The following is a 19,559-nucleotide window of genomic DNA, read 5'->3' on the forward strand; positions in this document are numbered from 1 at the left end:
TCTCCCTATTTAATTAGCATTTCTTGAAATAACACCACTGTTTAACTACTATTTCTCATGGTCAATTGATAAGAGTAAAGTCAACCACTAGTTCCAATGTTATGTGGATAGTTGAATTGTTAATTATTGGTTACAAAATTTGTCTTAATTTACTCCCTAAAAATAGATTGGATCCTGAAAGGTTTCTTTCTCAAAGTCTCAGTTTCAGGTAGCTGACATTTATACTGAGACATGTATTACTTACTTAGAATCATAGAATCATTTAGGTTGGAAAAGACTTTTAAGATCATCAAGTCCAACCATCAACCATGCCCACTAAACCATGTCCTGAAGTGCCTTTTCTGCGTGCTTTTTGAATACCTCCAGGGATGGCGACTCAACCACCTCCCTGGGCAGCCTGTTCCAATGCCTGACAATGCTTTCAGTGAAGAAATTTTTCCTAAAATCCAATCTAAACCTCCCCTGCCACAACTTGAGGCCATTTCCTCTTGTCCTGTCTCCAGCCACCTGACAAAGAGACCAGCACCCACCTCACTACAACCTCCTTTCAGGTAGTTGTAGAGAGTGATAAGGTCTCCCCTCAGCCTCCTTTTCTCCAGGCTAAACAGCCCCAGTTCCCTCAGCTGCTCCTCGTAAGACTTGTGCTCCAGGCCCCTCACCAACTTGGTTGCCCTTCTCTGGACATGGACTACTAGATACGTAGTTCTTCAATCTTTATTCCTCGTCTTAGTGGTGCATATCGTTTAATGGAACTCTGCAGAGCAGCGAAGGCTTAGTTCTGTGTGGGTTTTTTTGTTCCCTTACGTTTCATGATTTTTGTTTTGTATTATGCTTTTTTCTGTTTCTGGTTGCCGTTTTGTTGAAGGGACTTTTGTTTTCTTTTCTTTAGATTCTTTGGTTAAAACACCTTTTTCTTATTATGTAATTGTTTAGGGTAAGTGATGAAAAAGATGCTCGAGGTTATCTTCAAGCCTTGGCCTCTAAAATGACAGAAGAACTAGAGGCCCTGAGGAACTCCAGTTTGGGTGCAAGAGCTACAGTAAGACTCTACTTCCATATGTCAGATTTTTTTTTTGTTTGCAAAAACACTAATTGGATTGTTACAGCTGCAGTAATAACCTGTCTGTAGAGTCTGTTAGTCAGAAGTTAAACTTTCCTAGAGCTTCCCTTCTGAATAACTGAATAGTACATTTATTGTTTATTGTTTATCAATTAATTAAACACCAATATCTTTATAATATTTTATTTTATCTATAATATTGTTCAAGTAGCTATTTTATAATCATATATGAATTTGTTGAAGGAAATCTATACTTTGAGTTATGAAACCTTGAAGTCTTTCACCTGTGAAATGTGAATGTCCTTCATAGCTGTCATTTGAATTGAGGCACATCAAAACTAGAATTCACAAAATCTCTTTGCTTTTGAGATCATGACAACATAAGACACTCATCTTGCCTGTGTAGTACTTAAGTTCAATAAGAATAATAACACTACTCAATTTTTTAGTTTTAGATTACTTTGGAATTAATGAACTCTTATGTTAAGAACATAATAGACTGAGAAACATAATTGTTGAAGTTAGTTACATTCTGCATTTTCAGCTTTCTTTCCTCTTACTTTTTCTTCTCCCTTCTTTTATTCTTTACTAGGACATGCCCTGGAAGATGCGCCGCTTTGCAAAACTGGATATGTCTGCAAGGTTGGAACTACAGTCTGCTCTTGATGCTGAAATCCGAGCCAAACAGGCCATTCAAGATGAGTTGAATAAAGTCAAAGCTTCCTGTATCTCTACAGAGTGGTAAGACTGAATTGTTCTGATGGAAATTTACTTTGATACCTCCCAGGGAGTGTCATCAAATCATGATTTTAACGATCTTATCTGTCAAAATTTAATAATGAATTATATGCCAATTTCTTATATCCAAATGTGAAAAAAAAAAAAAAAAGACCACATCTCTCTTCATTGTGTAAGCAGCTGAACACTTACTGGGAAATTTGAAATCTTGAAGACTTTCAGAGAATACACTTTCTCTTTAATAATATAATCTCTCCTAGTTGTGATAACAAGTTCAAATGCAAGCAGAGTTTGGTTTTGTGTCTTAGAATATATTCTCTTCCATTCTATTGATAGCTGCATTGGGTTAGCTGATGAAAATCGATTATTGCATACTGATTTGCACAGTAGTAAGATGCAGTTATGGAAGATTATGAATTCTTTTATTCCTTCCTCAGACCTCTATCTCCCTTCCCTTCCCCGCCCCCTCCCACCTCCCCAGAATTTATTCTGAGTTGGGTGAATGCCTGAAGCAGAGATTAGTAGGAAGACATTCCATTTCTAGGTCTCCAGCTTCAGTCTAGCTCAGAGCACTGACTTGTTTTGCAGCTTTAGGTAAGCAGTTGGACAGAGCTGAGATTCAAGTATGTTATCTGTAAAGTGGGAATACCTTGTCCACCTGACTTAGATATTTTTCAGGCCATGTAACATGATGATAGGCAGCATTGTAGATCCTCTAAGAACAGGAGAACCAGTGTTTGCTTTGATAGGCAAGGATGAGAAGTGTGATGGAAAAGCGTAGTAGTGTTACCTATCAGCTGTGAATCAGAAAGCACTGAAACAACTAACTGTAAAGTAACATAGTTCAGCATAATCTATTAGTATCACAGACACTGTGAATTAACAAATTAAAAACCCACCAATTTTTAAGCGTAAAAATACATGTGGTCTTTTTTTTCTCATTCATAGGATACAAGCGCTCACAATTACTCATAAATTAGGAACATGAGCCTATTTAATGGGTATTTGTTCTATGAGCCTATTTAACAGAGTGATTAATTGTTTGTTCTGGTTTTTTTTAAGATACCATACTAAACAGGTCCCAATAGATTTTTTTAATTCATTCTGGCATTTGATGATATCATGAAGCTTGCTGGGCATTAATTTTTAAATAGAATGCAAAGATGGGCAGAAAAATGTGACATGTATCATGGGTTCTCAATACTTACATAGGTTTTTTTTGTTTTTATTCTTTTGAAGTAAATTGCAAGAATCTGAGAAGAAGAACATGGAACTGTTGACAGATATTGAAAGGCTGAAAAAGGAGACAGAAGAGCTTAGATCAGAAAAGGGTATGGCAACTGATACCCAAGTAAATAACATGTTTCACATTGGTGGGTACATCTTATCAATTAAGTGTCACCTTGCAACTAAAATATGATACCAATACCAACAGACTTTGGCATACAAAATGTGAGCACAACAATTGCATGTTAAGATGTACCCACAGCAGCTGCATTTGCACTTCTAATACATACTTGTAATATGCTTCAGTTTTGTTGATGTACTTGAACTAGTAAGGTATTATTAGAGTTGGAACTGCATTATTTTTGTTTGGCATGTGTATGATAATTTACTGCCAGAGAACTGTTAGAAGTATAGATATATTTATAATTTTTTTTACCCTTTATGATGGGTGAAGGTATTTAGACTTCAATACTGATCATAGTGTTCTTCTATGAATGTTTTAGCCCTGCCTACACAGAGAATAAACAACTGCAGAGACATTCGTAGCATTCATTTGTTTCTGGGATGACTTTGATTGGTTTTGTAACCACGTAGTAAGCGGTGTGGTCATGTTTGCTTTGCTGTGGTATTAAGAGCATGTTCTGGGATTTCTGTCTAACGGTATTTTGCATTGTTGCTGGGTGAAGAGACTTTTTGGTAATTCTGAAATGAAAAAAAATGTCATTGAGAGGTGATTTATGATTTGGCTGGTTCTTTGCAGTTCCTGTAGTAGCTCTAATATTTCTATCTTATGAGTCACATGGGAAGAAGTGATTCTTCAGACCAAATGGAATTACCTAATTTTCTGTAGGTAACTGAACTCCAGAGTTTCAAAACCCTGGCAACAATTGCTGTGTAGGGATGTCAGATATTGTTCAGCCTTTGCAACCTAACAGCACGTCAATCAATAACGTATTGCATTTAACATTCATCTCCTGTATGTAGACCTCCAGGTGCTGGTTGACTGGTAAAAATAATATAAACCTATACAGAACATTAAAAAATTACTCTTGCTGATTAGCAAATAAGACTTAGGGAATTTATACTTGTTCGTCTTGATGCTTAGCACTGATACCAGGATTATGCTTCTTCCAAGTGCTTGGAGAGGAACTCTTGATAGCATCTCACTGGAGAGAATTAATGCATTGTCACATTTAGCTTTCATTTATAGATTCTTGAACTGTCTTAAGTATCTTGCATGCTTACTCAGCTTCTGAAGTCTTCCTTCATGTTAAACGGTCTGTTAAGAATTTATAATTAATATTTTACCCTGTATTTTCTCCAGTTTTTAAAGCCTTATTTTTTGTGAAAATAGAGATAAACATTTACTCTTTTCTTTAACAACAACAACAAGTACTTTTCAAGGAAAATTTAGTTATTATGCTTTTTGCCAGGAGTAAATTAATAAGATTCTACTGCAGCTATGCAAATATTTTGATAGAAATACACCTTAATCCAAAATCCTTATTATCTTTGGACTTGGTTTTCTCTTATAAGAAAAAATTTGTTGATGTTTGAATCATGAACTGTATAGAGGATTCAAATGTAGTCAATGTACGGTGGTAGCGTAACTTCCTGTGTGTGGAAATTGATTTCTAGGAAGGGATTACTTAGATTAGCACTTGAATCCTTTGCTCTATAAATGTGTTCCAGAAACTGAGGAGGCTGGGGAAAAAGATTACTAAAAATTATTCTATAAAGCAGCAGGTAATTTGAGAATTGTTTTTAGTCTTTTACTGGGGTTTCAGTGTATTTATATTCTAAAAACAAAAGGGTTCTTTGTAACTTCTTTGTTCACTGTGGGTTATATTTAGACCAAACAGGGTGATATGAGCAGTTAGAGCAAGACACTGATGTTTCTGAAAAGAAATAAGTGACCTTTGATAGCATCAGTCTTTTGAGATGCGCACAGTCCTGCAGGCTCTGGTCATAATAAGTACGTATATATAATATATTTGTAATGTTCAGGAAGCTAGTGTTTGTACACATCTGTGATTTATAAACACCCACACAGTGACTCGAATTATTCCCCAAAGAAAAGAAGAAGAAAAAAAAGAATATAGCAATTGAAGCAAGTTAAAGTAACAGTCCAGATGTGCCAGCCTCTGGAGCTCCAGAGGATGCAGCATTCCTGCTCTGCTTACTGGCTGAAAACCGTGTAAATGGTGTAGCGTGACAGAGACATTTGAAGCTTTACCCAGGATTGTATTACTCCTGGACATTCAAAAGTGAGAGGTGACAGAGACAGGCATGGAGCATGGGTCAAGGAACTCGTACTATTTGGAAATGCAGTGTGTTCCTCAAACAGCCTGTTCTGTACATTTTTGTGGAACCTCAGTGTTTGCTAAAGCTGTCTTGTCACGGTAGGCTGTCCAGTGTGTGTCTAGAGTAGGGATGACACCTGCTGCCTTAGTGTGTATGCCTGTATGTCATGCAGTGCATGTTGCAAATGGACATAAACAACTTAGAAACCTGTGCCTTCTGCATAATAGACATGTGCGTACAGTATGTTTTCATGTTGAATTCACACCACACACATCCTAGCTTGGGAGAGGTTAATTAAACGTATGCTGCTTGCTTAGTGGGTGTATGTCTATTAAAAAAGTCTTCTACTCTGGAAAACAGACCAAATGTGACAACTCGTTTAAAAAAATGTAGGTGGTTCAGGTGGCTACTCCAACCCTGATTCAGCAAGGCAAAGGTCCTCCATGACAAGATCATTTTTCTGTAGCTTAAAAACCTGCTGCTGTTTTCTAGGTGTAAAGCACCAAGACTCACAGAATTCTTTCTTGGCCTTTTTGAATGCGCCTACCTCTGCTCTGGATCAATTCGAAGTAAGTGTACAGCTATTCTAACTCCCCGTTAGTAGGTGGAACTACTGCTATTATGTGCAGGTTATATCCATATTTGCTGAGAGTTTGCTACTGTATTTTAATCACAATGCCCCATTTATATTTGTGTATAACAATGTGAGAATTGTTTGTCGTTTACAGTGCTGGCTGTCTTCTCTTGTACACGAGTAATCATAGTGAATTCTCTCTCAAACCTTGAATGCAGAAATTTTCCTGATTTTGTAGTGAACTTGAAAAGTGTAGTTGTTCAAATGGCCTTTCTTTGTGTTCAGAAAAATGCTCAGTAACGTGGATACTGGTTTGGTAAAAATTAAAGAAAATACATAAATAATCCTTGAATGTATTCCATGAAGTCATTGGTACTGTATATTTATTAGGTTGTTTTCATCTTCTGTTCATTTTACACAGATCTGTAAAATCCAGATAATTCCTATTCATCTCCTCTCCGCAGATCCTATATACTTGAAAAATAAATCTGTTTAATTCCTTTGTCACTTTTAGACAAAAAACCAGTTCAAGTAGAAAACCTGGAAGAAGAAAAAATGAATGATACTATACATTTCATATCTTCTGTTTTTAATCAGCAGGAAGCAATGCATGATTTTTCTTTTAAAAGAGTATCTGGGGTGAAATATTGGTCAAACTGAATTCAGAGGGGACAAGGCATCACCTTTACAGTTATATACTGGTCTAAAATTTGCCCCTGTTTTTCTCCTGATGGGTGTAGAAGGTCATCACATTTAGCTGTGAAAGAGTATAATCCCTGATGTTATTGATGTTCCAAAATTTACTTTCTTTTCATTGTGTATTCATTAATTCATTCTTCTCTCTTAAAGTCCTCACAATTAATACCATTTTTTAATTTGCTTTTTAATTATTTATCTTATGAGTTACTTTCAATATAAAAATCCTGTTGGAGTGCAGGCATATTTTTTTATTGAGTGAATGCTGGAAAAACATTGGGGTTTATACAGGTAGTTTATTGATTAATTGTCTATGAAAGGCAATTAATGAAAACTTAACTGAGGTAACTGTTACTGGCACTAGTTATTTACAGTTCTTTATTTTGCACTTTTATTTATACTGAACAGTTTTCTTCATCCATCTCTCTCTCTCTCTCTTTTTTTTTTTACTGCTGTTTTCATTAAAATAGGATTCCTTTTCCTCCTCTTCATCCTCATTGATTGATTTTATGGATGACGTAAGTCTTTGACTTTCAAACCAGTAAATCCCTCAACAGATCAGTTGATTGATTTGGAATATTCAAACATTAATGCAGTCAACTTAAAAAATCTGCAAGTGCAGTGGAGGACAGAACATTTGTGTAATAGCATACTTACTCCTATTTATATAGATAGATGTTCAATTTTAAAGTAAATGTTTTTCTTTAGGTGCAGGTGAAGAATTCTTAATTGCAAACAGTTTTTCTAATGGGAGAAGCTGCTTTTGGGCCTTATCTACCTGTGGGAAATGGTTCCAAAATCACTGGCACATCTATTTCATTTAGTTCTAGTGCTTCATATTATTATGTTATCATTAGTTGTTTCCAAGTTTTCTGATCACTTCAGTAAAAATGTTTTCACTGCACACAGTTAGTTTCTGTTTGCTCAAATAAAATATTGTCACTTTTTTAGAAGAATTTTCTTATAACTGAAGTGAACTTACTACTTTTATTGCCATTTGAGATGCTAGTTTTCTGTCAGGGGACAGTGTTTAAATATTTACCCTAGTTAAATGCCTACTAAGGCAATTGGGTTAAAAGCTGAAAATTGACTGCATTATATTTCTTCCAGACTGAAGTAGTAGGCACATAAAAGTAAATAATAAATAAGCTTTTTAAAATCAAAGTATATACTATGCATCTATGGTAGAGAACCATCCATTACAACTCTGTAGGTATATTGTGTGTGTACATCTGTGTGTGCTTGTATGTATGTGTATACACATTTTAATACATATATATTTAAAATAGTATAATCCTATTTGCATTAAAATGTGTTGTAATTAATTTTATTCTAGAAATATCTGCTGTGAAGGGTGTATCAAGGAGGGTATAGTATATGGACCTATTGTACTGATTGCATTTCTTTTCACAAACTCTGAAGGAATACTCTTATTCTAGATGCCTTTTTTCTGTAAATCGGGTATATACCTTAGACAAAATGTGAGGGTACATCTGTGGTACCGTAGTAGAAGGCATTTGCCTGCGTTTTTATATAGCATATAGAAAACTTTGTCTTGCTGATATTGTTGGAATTTTCTTACATGAAAAGAATGAGAGTACAGTTTCCTGTCATGTTAAATCTATAATAAACTAATAATATTTATATCCTTCATCTGGATTAAAGAAGTGTTCTCCCTGTTGCCTGAGTATTAGGAATGCTTAGTTTGTATCAGCAGGTTCTTTCAGAGAAAGTTACCTTTAATAGTATCTAATACTGTCTCCTAAAACCTGTTAAAAGAGAAATAAAGTACCTATGTGGCAGAGTAGCTGATGGTGTTGTAATTTGCAAGGGCAAACTTAGGAGAAGAAAGTTTTCCTGGTTGCTGTCTAGTTAGTTTTGAAGGACATCAGCACTTTATTCTGTATTTATTGTTGGTTTAGGGTTTTTTTTTAAGGAAGGCAGCGTATTTTTTTCATAAAATCACATATTTTTTTAAATCTATGCAAGGGAATAATTTTCGACTGTTGGCATGCAACCTTTAAGACATTCTTCTTTTTTGGTCCATCCAGATCAAATCATTTCAGATACCCATCTTTTAGTCTTAGGTAAAACTGGAGGTATTAATGTGTATATTGTTGCATGTGGAATGGAGAATCAAACTTCCCCTGTTACATCTTCAATCTGAGTCCAACAGGAGTGGTTTTTTTCTCTGTTGCATTGGGCAAGAGTACATTTCTGGACTGGGCTGGCCAGGAGCTAAACATGTCTAACACCGGGGCAGAATTCTTTCTCATCTGGCAAAACTGCAAAAGAGCGTTGACTGTTCAAAGATAGGAAGAGTACCTTGTGGACAAATACAAGACTTGTTGAGCTACCTGTCTGTATTAGAAAGAGAAATGAAACTGATGTCTGCGTTAGTAGGTGAAAGGTGGTATAATTAAGTTGTGCTTAAGGTCAGTTCTGCATCTTTCATTTATTGGACAATTACTTGATTCATTCATAGAGAGATTCATAATATATAGCTTCTGAATTATCAAAGTGAATGGTTATTTATGCTTGAGCTCCTTGAGTTGGTTCAATATCAATGTATTAGGCAGACTTAAATGAAAATAAAGGTATTAAAAATCCCCTCCCCGCCCCATTCCGCCATTCCCTTTCCAATGTCTCTTTTTGACAGTAGTTGCCTTGAAGGGTAGTGTTTCTTGCAGCATCTAAAGAGGAATTAATCTGTGCTCAGTCAAACCAGAGAAGTGTGTGGGTTTTTTATATTAAGACCAAGGAAGAATGAGAAGTCCTCAGGTCAGACTCATGCAGTGCTGCAATATTACATGGGTTTCAGGAAAGCCGCTCCTGTAATGAAGAACCCAAAGTAAATATTACTAATGGCCCGTATTTTTTCTTCAGCCTCTGTGCTTCGTTAAGAAATGACAGAGAGAGTGTAACATAATGCACAGTTGCAGTTACATAGCACTCTTTGCAAGATCTCTGAAGTCTATTTAACATATGGATGTGTAAGCAGCACTGAGTTTGTCCCACTGAGTACATTTGGAGTTTACTAGGGTGGGTATGTCTTGTGTATCTGCCATCCAAATGATGTAATTGTTTATAGCACTCTGTGAATGACTGGAGTTAATTCTAATTTTTTCAATGAGGAAAACAGTAGTTTTGCAGTTTCTACTGGAGAGAAGCAAAAATAGATGTCCCGCTGCCTCAGTAGCCTGGAGATGCTGAGCAAGAAAAGTGGTAGCTCACTATTCAGATGAGTAGCAACCACTGTTGGTTCCAGCTGTACCTCCTTCAAAAGATACTTGGTCAGGTTGGCAGAACTGGTGCCTAGATCCTCATAGCTGCAAAAGCCCACGTGTTCAGAAACAATCCTTGTATCTCCTGTGCACACGGGAGGATGCAAAGGGGAGTAGGAATGAGTTTTGCTGTCCCTGGTCTCTGATTTTGGTGGGGAGGGAAGTCACCCCTAATGACTCTAATATACTAATTTCTAAGTCTTTGCTGTTGTTTCTCCTGTATGTTGCAGGCTGTCTCTCAGTAACGTCGTCTAGGTGTTAAGTCTCCTGTGTTCACTAGAAGTGTCTGATAATGGAAGTGTCAGGTTTTGGTTTTTTGCTAGGTGGATCTTTGTGTATCTCACTAGCTACTGGAAGCAATCAGTTTGTTTTATTTAAAGATGAATTTGTGATTATTTAATTACAATAAAACGGAATCCCATTTTCCCTTGACAAAATTATTTTTCACACTTGCTAGAAAATACTATTTTTCCCCAGTTGTCAACACATTACAAATTAAAAATAGCTTTCTTAAATCCTCCTGCAATCTGTCCTCACATGCAGTCCCCATGGGCTTTGGTTAGACTAAAGAAATTTGAACTTTGTAAATAACCACAGAATAAATCATGTTCTGAATTCTCATTATTAAACAGAATAACCCATAGTAGTGTGTGGTGAGAGCCCTGACTCTACCTGCATGTTCATACTTAAGTTTAGAGTAATTCTGGTTCTTAACAATACTTTAAATTGGACATATTGCACCTCCAAGAGATTGATTTATTAATCTTATTCAAAGTACAGAGATGCTAACTGCAAAGTATTAGTGTAACGTAGTCTGCAGTTTCACTGCTATTGTCCAGTGTAAAACTACAGACTTCAAAATAATTGTTCCTTTTTTTTAAAAGATGTTTCTTCCCTCTTGTTGCCCCAGAATATCTTGTTTTCAAAATACCTGTAAAAATCAACATGTCTATGTGTGTCTAAACACTGCCTCTGGAGATATAGTGACGAATTCTGAGCTGATACATGTGTCACTGTTTGGTTTTGTAACATATTCTCCTCCTTTCTTTGTTAAAGCGCTCTCCTTCCTGTATTCCAGCTAACAAAGGCAGACGTGTAAGAGGCTGTCTTACTCTCTGTGGCCCTTTATTTTTTGCCTGTTGTGTACATGCCTTTGTTTAATGTATGGATTGTGTATTTACCTCACTGCATGTCATGTGCTGCTGCTACCGTTTGCTGCTGCTGCTGTGCTTTTTGTTGTTTTACAGCTGTGGGCTCTAAAAGCTTTTGGAGTATGTCGTTTGGTAATCCTACGAGCAGAATATCACAGTAACTGGAGAAGATGCTTTGGGTACTTTCTCATTTCAATATGAAAGTTCTGTGCGAAAGCTGATCAGGTAGATGCAGGTTGGGAAGATGAGCAAATGTCAAATGAGGGCCCGTTTGTTTCCTTGCCCTTAGCAGAGGGCATGTGTTGAGTTATGGGAATTGCCTATAGGAGGTAGAAGTTCGGCGTTTGGGAGGTATGTCGTGGCAAATGATAGAAAATGTCACAGTACAGAGATAAATAAATGGGAAGTGGGGAATTGAGTAAATTGAAGCATCAGGGAGGGCTGCAAAAATTCATACAAGGAAAACAGAGTGGATTGTACTGTAGTCTGTTAGGCTGGAAAGCTCTATGGTGTTTCAGAAATCAAGGTGGATTTTTAAACATGGTGTTATCAAAGCTTTGTCAGACTGAATTCGTACCAGATATGCTATGTCCATTTTAAACTCATACTGCCACTTTTGTTTCTTTTATACACATATGATGTTAGGAATAGGAAAGCATACAAAGCATTTATATTGAATATTCAATAAATAAGCAATAATGCCCAACAGCTCTAATAATGACCTTACCTATGCAGTTCAAAGCACACCACTAAGTGTCTTAGGCAAGCTTACAGTAACTGCTTGTTTTTGTCAGCTGTGGCTCTAATTCAGAAGTTCATCTGTCCTCAAGATGTGTTTATACACTGGCCAGCTTTGGCTCAGACCTACACAGGTGACACTGTGTAGACAACTAAGCTGTGGAAGACAACAAGGCTGTTACAGTTTGGTAGGAGATGCTGAAATATGCTTTTGATAATCCAGTGAATTAGTTTAAAACTAATTTTAATGGTGTTAATATGGTCCACATAAGCTTTTGGCCATAGTTGAGTCAGGTTGCTTTTGTACTTAGTTCTTCTCATTAAAGCAAGGAACCTGGAGATTACTGCAGCGATACTGCTTTAAAGCCCTGTTTCTGCAGTAAAGGTGGTGGTTAAATTCCCTTCAAATTCTGTAATGGTAGATCAGGTTCTGTGTGTTTTGTGGGCTTTTTATGTTCATAAGTAAAGTAAAAAGGTATTTGTTACTGGTTCAGCAGTTGTCTGCAACCACAAAGGCTTTGTAGCACATTCCAGAAAAGTTCCATCATTCATATCGTGCTTGTACTAAATTTTTTTAAGCGACACCGTGAAAGTCTTTGGTATGCAGATGCTACTTTGAAAGGGAAAGCCTTTGGAGTATCTGAAAACATTTATGAAATGATAGATTAGACCTCTGAGTTTAACTTGCAAAAAGAAAAGGAATGTCTGTTTCTTGCTATGAAAATGTTGCCTGTAGTTAGTCATTGGGCTTATTTTTTAATAACACTTTTAAGAGGAAGGTAGAATTGTTCAAGGTTAAACGGTCTTTGAGGGGACTCCAAGTTACCATGTTTAGACTGGATAGTAAAAAGTTTTAAATAATTGAAACAATATTATGTGTCTAGGGATTTACTACTTAACGGCATCAATGTTTCTAATACTGGATAAAGCTTCCAATTATTATTTGCTTCTGATAAATCTGAGCATAAAACGTTTGCTTTACTGCTAATTTTTGCCTCAGTGCTTGAAACACATGATCTATGTGTAGAAAACAGGTGTATCCCAGTATGAGAATTTCCCATTTTCATTGCAGAAATACTTGCAGGCATCTTAATGTGCCGAAGTTGATTAGGCTGATGAGTATTTTCCACCAGATAATTTTTTTTTGAAGGCTGTGATAAAACTGGAAGCCATCAAGCTAAACTCACTACTATTTAAAAAAAAAAAAAAAAAAAAGAGAGAGAATAAAAGAAAAAAGAGCAACTGCACCTGTTCGCTACCATGACTGAGTTTCTGGAGAACAGGACTGTATATGCATGTATAAGATTGGCTTGGCAATATATTTTATTCCCAAAAAGCAGTAAAGTTTGTGGAATTCTTGGTATGATGTCAATGGCAAATGAGATAAAAAACACTGGAATGTTCAAATGCTTTCTGTAAACGTTGCTGCATATTTTGATTTGTGTGCAAGCTAGCCAAATCCTTAGCAATGGGAAAAGCCAAGGCATGCAGTGGAGCCTTCTGTAGGCCTCCAGCTTTTAGTTTTATTATTAGTGGAGAAAAGCATCCTCATCTTGCTATAATTTGTTTTAAAAAAATATAAATTCACACAGAAAACTTTGATGTGGAGATGTCTTGTTTTCAAGGAAGAATCCTGCATTCTTTGATTTTTCAGTTGCACTGACAAAAGATGACTTGTTATCCAAGATACCTGATTGTACCTATGTGCCTTGTTGTTCAGTGTAGTTCTGTGTTGGGCTTAGCTTCATTGTATATCAAGGACTAGAAAAATATTCCCCTGAAGAAACTGTATTCCTGGTAAGGATGTTTTTGTAGTTCAAATAGGGTACAAAAAACCGCTCAATTCTCTCTGAATATAATCAACACTAACCTCAGGAAATATGTTGTTTGTTCTGCTTTTTCTCCTTATTTTCTCCTAAATATGTTTGCAGTGATTTACATGGGCTATGTAGGAATTCACTTCTAACAAATCTCTACTACCAGTGGACAAAACACCGTAGTGTTTAGAAAATATTTACCCTTTAAAAATGCTGAATGACAAGTCTCTTCAAGTGTTTATCAGGCCCCTGAACTAGTAGCTCTTTCTTATGCATGTGCTCACCTTTCAGCAGAATCCTTGGCGTGTTCATATTCAATAATTTTCATTGCATTTTTGTACTTTAATTAGGAAGTTGCTTGAAACCAAATTTTTATCCACTCAGTTCTCTTAGGAATTCTACTGCTCCCATATCTTATTTTGGTAAGAGTTGAGAATTCTTTTTTAATGATGCCTTTGATTTATTTTTTCGGTTGTTTCTTTTTTTTTTTTTTTTTTTTTTTTTCCTCTTGAATTGTTCTCCTAGATTGATTCCGTTGAGAATTTTACATTGTCTAATACTCCATCACGGGATGAAGATAGCAAGTCTCACCTCCATTCAAGATCAAGGTCTCCTTCTACAGCTAGTGAGATCGAACCAATTGAGGTACTTCAGCATTGACAAATTTTTGTCCTTTTTTTTAGGAGTAACAGCTTCACTCATATAAAAATTGCTATTGCAAGTCCTTTTGTTTAGAATGAAGCTCACTCCTCTGTAGCAAGACTATTTAGGACCTTGTAACAGCCTTCTGCACTAAGGCTGAACTGTATTTTGGGGAATGTTGCATTTCCTTTCACATATGGTTAATTGATTAGGGATGGGAACTATGTTCAATCAATTATTAGATACAGTCTCTCACATAACATGTCATCAGTCATGAATATTTAAGAAATGTTGGCACAAAGTTAATGTTATACTATAGTTTATAAGAGCACACTTTGGAGTCCTGCTGAAAGTTTTGTCAATACAAAATATTAGCCAGGTTCTGCAACTATAACAATGTATCCCCTTTCCCTGTTAAAAAAATTAACACTCTGATTATTTTACATTAGAAAAGATTCAGTCAAATTTTTAAGATAATATGAAGTTATTCTTGAGATTTAGGACATTAATCTTACACATCATTTTGCTGAGAAATGATTTGGTTTTCTGAGTCCTTTCCTATGTTAATCAGTTTGATTTCATTGCTTGTATGTTTGGGGATGGGGTGGGTGGGACATTGTAGTCTCTTTCTTTATTCATGCTGTCTTTGATAGTGTGCATTTGATGTCTTATTGACTCTTTGGGGACTATGTTCAGGTTACAGATCATCCTCCCCGTTCAATTCACACACCAACCATGAGGACAGCATATATTGGATCGGGACTTTCTGCACCAAAGGTATTAAGTCAAGTATTCACACTTCATATATAGTAAGGGGGAAAAATATCACTCCTGGGCAACAGCTTCAGCAGAACTGTTTATCACAGTAATCTTACCAGAAGTGCCTAGAAGGGTTGTTTATATGAAAGCTGCTTGCTTTCTAAAATTTAAAACCCCTCGTTCCTACATTATGTGGTATGACAAGTTGTACTAGGCATTCCACTGTAGCAGCACACAGACATTTGATTATAGGAAAAACAGTAGTTTGGACATTAGAAAGAGATAAATGAACCAGAACATGAAGAAAGGAAAAGAGACTTCCTAGAAGGAGAGTGGTTTTCGGCATACGTCTCACCAACCTGCCTCTATGCTCTGCATACAATAAAACCGATGTCACTGTGGGCCAGTCTCGGATTAGCAGTAAGCCCAACATGAAACTGTAGATTTGCATTTTCTGTAAGCAATGTAGAGTGAGCACTGTAGCCAGCACTGCAGCACTGGGCTGGGAGAAGGAATTTCAGCTTTTCTGTCTTCTGGCCTTTTACTTGCATAAATATTGATTTTATATCAGTTGTTGAAATTATTTTGCTGTTGGCCAAATAAGCCAGTCAGTGTATGCGAATTCACAGTGAATTGTGTATATTCAAGCAAATGAGGAATGAGATACAAGCTATTAAAGGAAAAATTTTCTCATAAAGGTTTCAGAAGTGCCTCGATGGCTTAGGAATCTTCTGTATATTTAAAAAAATGACAGGTTTTCTGCAACTAATCAATGAAGTAAGTCTTTCTAATAGATCTGTTTCTCTGCTTTGATAAACTGCAAAATAGCAAAAGACTTCATTTGTGTAAAGGGAAGCTAAGAAGTTTGAGCAGACAGTGTTCTGTTGGCAACATGTTGGTAGATCAATTAAAAAAATACTGTAAGTGCACTTGGAATCATGTGAAATACTGTGCACATAATTTCATTTTTGCAAATATTTTGCTCGGTAAGTAATGATTAGCTTTGTAATTTATTATGTTCCCTGAAGAACTTTCTTACTTTATGATTGCATGAGTTTTTAATGCTAAGCATTGTTTCCCTGCAAATTTCAAAACAAGACATGCATCTGTAGACAGAAAGCTTCCATTGTAACAGTAAAACTGTCATTAAATATGGATTAAGTTTGAGCGCTTAGCTGTGATATCTTATGCTGTGAAAAACAGGAAAGTGAGTAAAATTTTAATATACCTACTCATTAAAGTAGCGTGTAAAATTGTCTAATTTCAGATCATGTATATTATCCAGGTTGTTTGAACAGCTTTTGTGTTCACCCTGTGCTGTATCCTTTCTCCACCTACCAGTTGTTACTTTGCTGGGAGGTTTTTTTAGAAAAGCAAAGCAGCTTTCTGGATTTTATATAAGGCCTTTTATGAATCATACTACCATGCTACGTAGTCATTTAGCCTTGATATCGTATTATCAGCACTGCCATCCTTGAGGGGGGAGAGAGAATTAAAACACTTACTCATGTAGTCTGTGTTCCCAAGAACTAACAAGAACAGAAGCCCTTTCAAAATCAGCTTCATCTATACTCTTGGTTTTAAATTGGGTGTTCTGAAATTGCCTGTGCCTTACACTGTAAAACTGAACCCTGTCATGCTTTCTGGCATAAAAATTAGAATTTTGAAAAAGTCTGGTATTTTTCTTTGAACTAAGGCAATACTCCTTACAGAGGACCATTGAATTTGCAGCTTAGAAAATACTGTGGAGGATTGACCTTGGCTGGCCTCTAGGTGCCCAGCAAGCACATACACACATTCAACTTCTAGAGTGTAATGGAATAATTTTGGCAACTCTCCTATCTGCAATGGAAGCAAACTCTTGTTCTGAGACAAGGTCCAGTTTCTGTGGTTTCGTTTACAGAGGATGGTTTAAATTATCAATAACGAGCACCGATAAGGAATTTTTTTCAGCCCATGTGTTCGGAGCTCAGATCTCATTTCAGCAAACACAAATAAGGTACCTTTTTAAATGCACCTATGCACTCTTATGTCTGTGAAGAAAATAACTGCTCTTCAAAAGCGTTACAGGTATTAACATCCTTGTCTGCTTGTTTCACAGCCTAAAGCCCACCAGTTTGTAGTGAAATCATTTAATACACCAACAAAATGCAATCAATGCACATCTCTGATGGTTGGTTTAATACGCCAGGGCTGTACTTGTGAAGGTAAGCACTTGTGAAAGCAGGAGGTGTGAACTGAAGTTCTTAGAGATGCAAATTGCACAGTAAAAGTTGAAGTGTGATAACGCAGGAGTCTTCTCTGTATTATGAATAACAGAATATATTCTCATGCTTCGCTCTTTTAACAGTAGAAGCCAAACACTTTGAACATGTTACATAACAGATCACCTAGTTATCTGGGGACATACTTATTCCAGTTGGTGGTAGAAGAGCTTAGTTCAGTTTACTTAAAATAGCGGTAAGGGGCCACAGTCAGCTGTCAAGTATGCTGACAGCAGCTTTGCTTTCTGAGTCAGGGCAAAATGTTAAGACAGCTTTGCCATTCAGTACCAATTTTGCTTCTTTCCAGGACTAATTTATTCTATGTTTGTACGTGCACAGAATGACACTCATCGTTTAGAGGTGCTTCCAGCTTTTTGTTTACTAGTAGAGTTGGGCCTAGAGGAAATCATAAAAGATTATATCAGTATGAGCTTCTGATTAGGCTCTTTCTCACCTGGATGAAACCAGACTATGTATCCATACACCTCTGAAAATGAGAAAATTGGAATTTAGAGCAGATAAAAGCATGTACTGCTGCTGTGCCCAGACTTACATGTCTGTCTCAGTGTGGCAAAGTTCAGTGAAACTATTCAGCTGTTGGTCAAAAAAGGAGAGGATTCCTTTATAAATGTCATCATCATTATTTGCAGTGCAAAAGCTATGATAACCATAAAATCTTCTTGTTTCTTCTCCTCCTCGCAAGTATGTGGATTCTCTTGCCACGTGACCTGTGCAGACAAGGCTCCTGCAGTATGTCCAATCCCTCCCGAACAGACTAAGGGACCTTTGGGAATAGATCCGCAGAAAGGCATAGGAACAGCTTATGAAGGACATGTCCGAGTAAGTATCAGGTAGCTGCATTTGGGACACTTATATTAAATCTGTTGTATTCCAGAGCTGGAATTAAACTCTAATTGGGGCATTGGGGGGGATGGATTCAATTATACTTTAAGGTAACAATTTGGAAGCTAAGACCTAAATTTTCACAAAGCAACGCTTAGCATTTTCAACAGTAATTCTCTCCCCATCTCTGTTGGCCATTGTGCTCTGAATTGGTCTTGAATAGTCCATCTCTAGAGATCAGATCATCTTCCAGGGCCTGTGAGTTTTTGAGTCTTTCTGTTGATGCTAGTACTGTCCAGGGTCATTGGTGTGGATACTAAATGTGGTACATAAATGCTAAAAGAATTACATAGTTTTGGCCATACTCCTGTTGACCAACTAGAGATGGGTTTCTTTCTCTGTATTTGTTAATATAGCTTTGCATGAGTCTGTGAAATAAGAAAGAATCTGTGGTGCTGTGAATTTTTTAAATAATGTATTGTGGTGTCTGTGTGGCTGTGTTTGATGCTGTTACTGCACCTGTGCTATTGCTTATGTTGCTTAACATTATCACTGAATAAAAGTTTGTCAGCCTAGATGAGAGAATTGATTTTTGTACTGTCTGTCTGATTTTTGATTGCATGCAAACTTACAGAGAGTTAATCAGAATTTATTTTGATACAGGTACCAAAACCAGCTGGAGTAAAGAAAGGTTGGCAGAGAGCACTGGCAGTGATCTGTGATTTTAAACTCTTCCTATATGATGTAGCAGAAGGAAAAGCATCCCAGCCCAGCGTGATAGTGAGTCAGGTCATAGACATGAGGTAAGCTGTTTGGTGCTGAGTGGGAGCTTTTCAGAGGCACTGGGAGGTTTTTTTCTGCTTTTCTTTGTTGTGAAATCAGTAAGCTTTTATGAAACGCTGTAATCCATGTTGGGAGCCTTTAATTTTCTGGAAAAAAGCTGTATTTGCAGTGTGGCAGTTTAAACTTCCATTACTGCATCATGTGCCAAAATGCATCTCTTCAGCTGTGTAGAAGGCCTGGAGTTAATAAAGAAAAATACATTCTTTTGGGATTGAATAGAGTTTTTAAAGACAGATAAAACTTTGTTATAGGATAAAATGAATACCATTTTTGATTCAGAAGGGCTGAATAGTTTGTTCCCACTCTTTTCAGTATTAGTGAAATACTACCAACTTCACTGAAGGCTGAGAACATTTAACATACCAACTAAGTAAAGGTCATCTCTGAACCAGGTTAGTTTATCCAGGAAGTCTCAAACAGCTGTAGTTTATAGCTTCTAGTGAGTTTGGACTTTTATGAAAGAGTTGGAGAGGTGTTCTTGGTCCAGGCTTATTTTTTAAGTGTGATTATTTTCATTTTTTTAAAAAAAAGGTTTTAATTTAAACAGACAAAAAACTAGATACTCTGAATAGATTTATGTCTATCAACATTTACCAGGAATTAATTATGCAACATTGCA

The 19,559-nt window shown here is 36.5% G+C and overlaps 1 protein-coding gene across 13 annotated transcripts in view; it reads left to right on the forward strand.

Moving 5' to 3' along the window:
- The window catches only part of CDC42BPA (CDC42 binding protein kinase alpha), a 191,035-nt gene that overhangs the window by 141,848 nt on the left and 29,628 nt on the right, over nucleotides 1–19,559 (forward strand). For 5 of the 13 annotated variants that reach the window (XM_069800012.1, XM_069800006.1, XM_069800009.1 and 2 more), the window contains 11 exons: nucleotides 934–1,039; nucleotides 1,653–1,801; nucleotides 3,038–3,129; nucleotides 5,822–5,898; nucleotides 7,070–7,117; nucleotides 10,940–10,978; nucleotides 14,115–14,234; nucleotides 14,928–15,008; nucleotides 17,092–17,197; nucleotides 17,958–18,094; nucleotides 18,761–18,900. In XM_069800012.1, coding sequence (XP_069656113.1) covers nucleotides 934–1,039; nucleotides 1,653–1,801; nucleotides 3,038–3,129; nucleotides 5,822–5,898; nucleotides 7,070–7,117; nucleotides 10,940–10,978; nucleotides 14,115–14,234; nucleotides 14,928–15,008; nucleotides 17,092–17,197; nucleotides 17,958–18,094; nucleotides 18,761–18,900 — 1,095 coding nt within the window. Of the gene's footprint in view, nucleotides 1–933; nucleotides 1,040–1,652; nucleotides 1,802–3,037; nucleotides 3,172–5,821; nucleotides 5,899–7,069; nucleotides 7,118–10,939; nucleotides 10,979–14,114; nucleotides 14,235–14,927; nucleotides 15,009–17,091; nucleotides 17,198–17,957; nucleotides 18,095–18,760; nucleotides 18,901–19,559 lie in introns of all 13 variants that reach the window. The other 8 variants (XM_069800005.1, XM_069800007.1, XM_069800015.1 and 5 more) reach the window with 3 other exon arrangements.

The sequence above is a fragment of the Haliaeetus albicilla genome, chromosome 13 (assembly GCF_947461875.1).
Source record: "Haliaeetus albicilla chromosome 13, bHalAlb1.1, whole genome shotgun sequence".
NCBI classification, from domain to species: Eukaryota; Metazoa; Chordata; class Aves; order Accipitriformes; family Accipitridae; genus Haliaeetus; species Haliaeetus albicilla.